The sequence below is a fragment of the Pundamilia nyererei genome, unplaced genomic scaffold (assembly GCF_000239375.1).
Source record: "Pundamilia nyererei isolate P.nyererei 1_Seehausen unplaced genomic scaffold, PunNye1.0 scaffold00044, whole genome shotgun sequence".
NCBI classification, from domain to species: domain Eukaryota; kingdom Metazoa; phylum Chordata; class Actinopteri; order Cichliformes; family Cichlidae; genus Pundamilia; species Pundamilia nyererei.
The window spans coordinates 470,722-476,578 of record NW_005187445.1 but is presented as its reverse complement, the minus strand read 5'-3'; the positions used below and the strand labels follow the sequence as shown (position 1 = coordinate 476,578).

Here is a 5,857-nt window from a genome sequence, read left to right as displayed (position 1 = left end):
ATATAATGTTCTTGAGAGAAGATGTATGTCAAAGTGTCATTCACTAACCTCTCCCTTTATCTCATGTCCTACCCCCTCACCTCTCTTAAGGTCTTTGTATCAGTTCACAAACCCCTGAGTTTCATTTTATGATTCGTCAGCCTCTAAAAAAGTCTTCAGTCTCTCTTCTGTCTTCATCACTTGGATGAGTGGCAAAAAGTTTCTCACACTGAAAACGCTAAATCCAAATAACCAGAATCAACTTTCTGAGATTGATGTTCTTATTTTTGTCTCCCAGATGTTACTGTAAGGACTGTCTGAACATCCTGGTGGGCCCAGAAACCTTTGATAAGCTGAAAGATGTCGATCCGTGGAGCTGCTACATATGCAAGCCATCACAGTGTGAAGGAAACCTCAAACTCAGGGCAGACTGGAGTGTTAAGGTCCAAGACTTCTTTGTCAACAACAGCGCAATGGAGTTTGTACGTGCCGCTCTTATCTTTAATTAGAAATGCAGTTTTTGTTTCCATAAGCAAACGGTCTGATCTTATCCCAACATACAGAGATCTTTTTCTTCATTTGAGAGTCAGGTGATGTTAAATTAGTCAATGTAGCGTTTTTAAATATATATTTTTATATTAACTAATTATAACATGGTAACATGTGCTATAATTACAGTTAATTTAACAGCACTGAGATTTTGTTCTAGATTAGAGGATGACTCATTTGAATGAAAATGACCTCGTGGTGTGTGTGTGCCTTCATGATATGATGATATTTGGGGGGAGTGGGGGTTGTTTTTTTTATTATTATTATTTTTTTTTTTTTTTATTTTAACATCCCGTCGCATTCAACGAAATGCAAATTGTTAAAGTGTATTTTGGTTAAACTCAGGTTAAAACCTTTTAATCCTGGTTTATGTGACTGATTATGAACCAGACATTGCAGGCTGAGTGACTGCAGGTTTGTTTGTTTTTAAGATGGTAGTTAAAGGTCAGATGTGTCGACACCTTTGAGGATTTTGCTGAAGGTTAAAATTAATGTTACACATGACCCAGAAGTCCTAATCATCTTCACCTGGGGAGTTTCTTACTTCTGAGTATTTGGACATTACTGTATGCATGAAGTGGGGCTGGAAGAGGGGCAATTATTTGATGTTAGACAGTTGCCTTTGGCTGTGTGTAAGCATAGTTTATCAAATATTTAATGAAATTATTTATTAAAAGCATCTTAGTTTTATTAATAATGGACCTGCTTTCACCTTTAATTACTGGAATGAGCAGTCTGTTCTTTGAGGGTTTTTAATGATCAGCTCCAGATCCTCAGTGTCAGATAATATTCAGATTTTGTTTTTCTCTGAGGGTGAGAAATTAGTTTTTCTTAAGCTCTGCCAATCAAAGAAGATTTAAGTTAAATCTGTGTGTTTATGCCATTTCGTTTTTTCTAAATGCTACTCGAATTCATTTTTTTAACCACAGGAGCCTCACAGAGTTTACCCTTCAATTTCTGCTGATCAGCGCAGGCCAATGAAGGTGCTCTCGCTTTTTGATGGCATTGCAACAGGTGAGTTTATGACATTGTGTGGAAAACTCAGCCAATACCCATTACACTCTGTCTGTGCATACTAATGAAGAGCCTTGGAAGGTTCAGTTGGCATCTGTATTAATGTAATAGGAGATGGTTTATTTAACATGAATTAAAAATATAGTAGGTTGTCCACCAATCAGGTCAGTGGTTTGACCTGAATGAGCCAATAACGGTGCTGCCTGGGAGGTGAAAGACTCCTTAGTAATCAGTTCGTCAAAGTCAACACAAAGGTGAAAATAATTAGCTAACGGTAGTCATCCACCATTCTGTTGGTCGTTAATATTTGTTAGTTTCAGAGTCATTGTTTTCGGCATTGATCTTTTGGATAGCCTTGATTATCGTACATAAATGTGACTGATACCTGTATCAGGAGTGATCTTAGATAATCCAACTGAACAAAATGAGCAGCTCCTCAGCTATCCTCCTTTTTGGCTTAAAAACCAGCTGAAAATCTGTCAGGTAGCAGAGGAAAATGTTAAGTCCTCCAATTAGACATTCCCACAAGTATATGAATCATCTGAATACTGTAAGACTAGAAAAGTGTTGAACTGGCAAAATGTGTGCATTTCGAATTGTTCCCTTGATTTCATTCACTTTAACATCATTTCAGGATATCTGGTGCTCAAAGACCTGGGCCTTAAGATCGAGCGCTACATTGCCTCAGAGATTTGTGACGATTCAATTGCTGTAGGGATGGTCAAGCACGAGGGAAAGATTGAATACGTCAATGACGTTCGCACCATTACAAGGAAACATGTGAGTACAAGCAAGACACACGTGAATGCTCAAAATGTATTTTAACTCCTTCCTGTTTTTTAAGTTCTGTGTATATGATGGCTTAATTTATCTCAGTGAGTTTGTCTCTTTGTGTGTGTTAAAGCTGGCCGAATGGGGTCCTTTCGATCTTCTGATTGGAGGCAGTCCATGTAACGACCTGTCCATGGTGAACCCTCTTCGAAAAGGATTATTTGGTATGCAACTTCTAAACTTCTATAAATAAATAAAGACTCAGTAAAGGTTTATTTGTCATCTTTTTAAATAAAATTGTTTCCCTGTTGATCCTGCAGAGGGTACTGGAAGACTCTTTTTCGAGTTCTACCGCATACTGACCTTGTTGAGGCCGAAAGAGGACGACAACCGTCCGTTTTTCTGGTTGTTTGAAAACGTGGTTTTCATGAGTGCCAATGACAAATCGGATATCTGCAGATTTCTGGAGGTAATGTTTCTTTAAGTAAAGGTAGCTACCAGCCTGTTGGAGGGTCAGACTGCATTAAGTTTTAATGCCTAATGTATGCTTTCTGCCTTCTATTGCAGTGTAATCCAATTCTTATCGATGCAATAAAAGTCAGTCCTGCGCACAGAGCACGCTACTTTTGGGGAAACCTGCCTGGCATGAACAGGTATGTACCAATACAGGCTAAAATATTTGTGTTGACTCACTGCAGATCATAGCAAGGATTTTAATGTGCAACTAGAACCTCAACAGACCCACAATAATCAAATAATTTGTATGTCTTTTTAATTTATTTATTTTTCTTCGGTTTTGATTGTTTGGTTTTGAGTGGTACTAAAAAGTCCTGAAGCTAACTGGCCTCAAGTTTACACTCTTGTCTCGGATTTCTTATAGACCTCTCGCTACATCTCTAGACGACAAGGTGACTCTGCAGGATTGTTTGGAATCCGGACGCCAGGCAAAGGTCAACATCATTTATTTCTTTATTTCTTTATTTATTTTTATTGGTCATGTTTAGTTTGGATTTAGTTTTAGGTTAATAGTGTGGCAACAATTTAAAATATTAGTTTTTGTGTAATCGTGAGACTATTATTTTGTGTTCAACACTGTTAATTTGACATTTCTCCCTGCAGTTTGACAAAGTCCGTACTATCACAACAAAGTCTAACTCAATAAGGCAGGGGAAGATGGGACCGCTGCCCGTCGACATGAATGGCAAGGAAGACTACCTGTGGTGCACTGAAATGGAACAGTAAGCATAATAAATTATTTACCGATTTGTTCCCAGTGTGACATTATCGATGTCAGTGTATAATGACTTCATTCTTGTGTGTTTAATGTGTGTCATCTGATAGTATCTGACTGAGTACATGCCTGAATGGTTTCTAAAAGCAAAACAATATAAACCACCACAAAGCGTTGATGTGCTGCACTAGTTTACACAGCTCTTCCCATTCAGCGTCACATGGGTGTAGCTGCTGCTACTAGTACACACTAGTTACATATAATGTTTATTAAGCTACATGCACTGCAGTTGAGTTGCATGTACACATCGCTTTACAGCTGACAGCTGGTCACTTGCAGACGACTGTAGTTGCGAAATAAAGGCCACCAACGGGAAGTGAAATGAGCACCGACTAAGTTTTCAGGGTTTGGGGTTTTGTTTTTTTTTGTAATGAAGTTTTGTTTTTTTTTACTGATACTTTCTATGGTCAGGTCACCACATCACTGTAAATCACTTCTAGTTTGTACCTAACTTTAGACCAGATATGATATGCCAATTCTAATATACTCATATTAAAATCCTAAAGCATTAAACATGAAACTTGGGCTTAGTAGTTGGTCCTGAGACAAGACAGGTGAGCAATGATGTAAACTTCAAAGAAGGCAGCATCTTTGATTCTGACCCTGAGCTGCAAAGTTGTCAAATTATGCTTTTTTTAAAAGTCCGTGTTTCTTTAGTCCGTTCAAAGATAAATTAATTCTGGGAGTTTGTTGATGTGACATCAGCGATTGTAAGACCAGGGAGAATTTGATTGGATGAGAGAAACCTGGAAATTACAGCCCTGTTTCACTCTGCGCCTTTTTGCTGTTAAAAGGAAGTGTGCACAGGTCGGCCCACATTAACTGGAAATGGATTCAGCTGTGTTTGCATAGGCCAACCTGTCATCATGTGTGCAGTTGTTTGCATATGACGAGAATCAAACTAGGGTATCTTGTTATTGTGCAGAATGCGCAGGGAGTGTTTTCTTCTCTGTTAGTCTGTATTTGCTTTTACAGTCTCTAACAGCAGTGTGATAAAAACCAAATCAGAAAAAATTTGCACCAATCTGAGGATTTTTAACATTAAGGCTTTTCATTAACAGCGTTATGACGTTTAAGAAAATACAGGCCTATCCATGTGGTTTCCCTTTTTTAGGATTTTTGGTTTCCCCAAACACTACACTGACGTGAACAACATGGGCCGGATGCAAAGGCAGAAAGTCCTGGGTCGCTCCTGGAGTGTGCCTGTGATTCGTCACCTGTTTGCCCCCCTGAAGGATTATTTTGAATGTGAATAGCAACTGTGAAGCAAATCCTCGCATCAGAGCTGGAGCGGTAAACCTGATGCCTTATCCTGCCCCGCCTTGCTAGTTAGTTTAAACTCTCTGGTCTCTCTTTAGAGGACCGAATGTAGCTTTGACTTTTAGAAATAGTTTGTTCATGAATTCATTTCTTTTTTGTTTTATCCTGTCAGTCATCAGTGATCCTCCACCACCAGCAGGCACAGACACTTTTTGGGTTTTTTTTTAAGGTTGCTGTAATCAAACAATTATGTTGCTCAGAACACAGGCCTGCATCATGAAGTGAGCTGAAGTGGTTTGCGAGCCATCTTTGGGCTTTTATGGATCAGTGGAGTCTCCTTGCTTACCTTAATCATGAATGGAAAGATCATAGCCGCTTATCAAATCCACATATTGATTTTAATTAGGTTTTTAATTAAATATGACTGCAATGTTTTTGTCTGACAGGCTACAGTCAGGGTTTTTGGGGTTTTTTACTCTATATGATGTGAAAAGATGCATGGGAAGTGTTCCTGTTATGGTTCAGTGTCAGCGATTTCAAACTGATAACATGCACGGTTAGTGGTAACTTCATGTCTACAGTGAAGTATACAAGAGCCAATTATATTTCCCTCTGGACCCACAGCAGAGCCAAAACACACTAAATCCTGCACAATATCATTCTATAGTTTTCTATATTATAGAATAAACTCTTCATTAATACTAATGGTGCTATGTAAGTGCTGAATCATGTTTTTGAGACTTCAAAGGCATCTTTTGCTTCAGCTTTTCTGACTCTGGCCTTACCTGGCCTAAAATCAGTCACTATAGGATTAATTTGTTCTTTCGCCTGTTTTGCTTAAAAATGAGACACAAATATGTAGACCCTGAGCCCGGTCCAAGGTCCCAGAGAGCCGCTGAACTCCCTTCATGGTGCAGGCCTCCTCACTACCTCAGCAATGGTTTCAAATCTGCAGCTACAGGTGAACACAAACCATTATTGCTTTGTTTCTAC

The 5,857-nt window shown here is 38.8% G+C and overlaps 1 protein-coding gene across 2 annotated transcripts in view; it reads left to right on the top strand.

Annotated features, from left to right (window-relative positions):
- dnmt3ba (DNA (cytosine-5-)-methyltransferase 3 beta, duplicate a) overlaps window positions 1-5,057 on the top strand; it is a 24,641-nt gene extending 19,584 nt beyond the window's left edge. For both annotated transcript variants that reach the window (XM_005731599.1, XM_005731598.1), the window contains 9 exons: window positions 278-461; window positions 1,458-1,542; window positions 2,177-2,322; window positions 2,447-2,537; window positions 2,634-2,782; window positions 2,881-2,966; window positions 3,194-3,263; window positions 3,433-3,551; window positions 4,719-5,057. In XM_005731599.1, the coding sequence (XP_005731656.1) occupies window positions 278-461; window positions 1,458-1,542; window positions 2,177-2,322; window positions 2,447-2,537; window positions 2,634-2,782; window positions 2,881-2,966; window positions 3,194-3,263; window positions 3,433-3,551; window positions 4,719-4,860 (1,072 nt within the window). In that variant the 3' untranslated portion in view covers window positions 4,861-5,057. The remainder of the gene's footprint in view (window positions 1-277; window positions 462-1,457; window positions 1,543-2,176; window positions 2,323-2,446; window positions 2,538-2,633; window positions 2,783-2,880; window positions 2,967-3,193; window positions 3,264-3,432; window positions 3,552-4,718) is intronic.
- The last annotated feature ends 800 nt before the right edge of the window (window positions 5,058-5,857 follow it).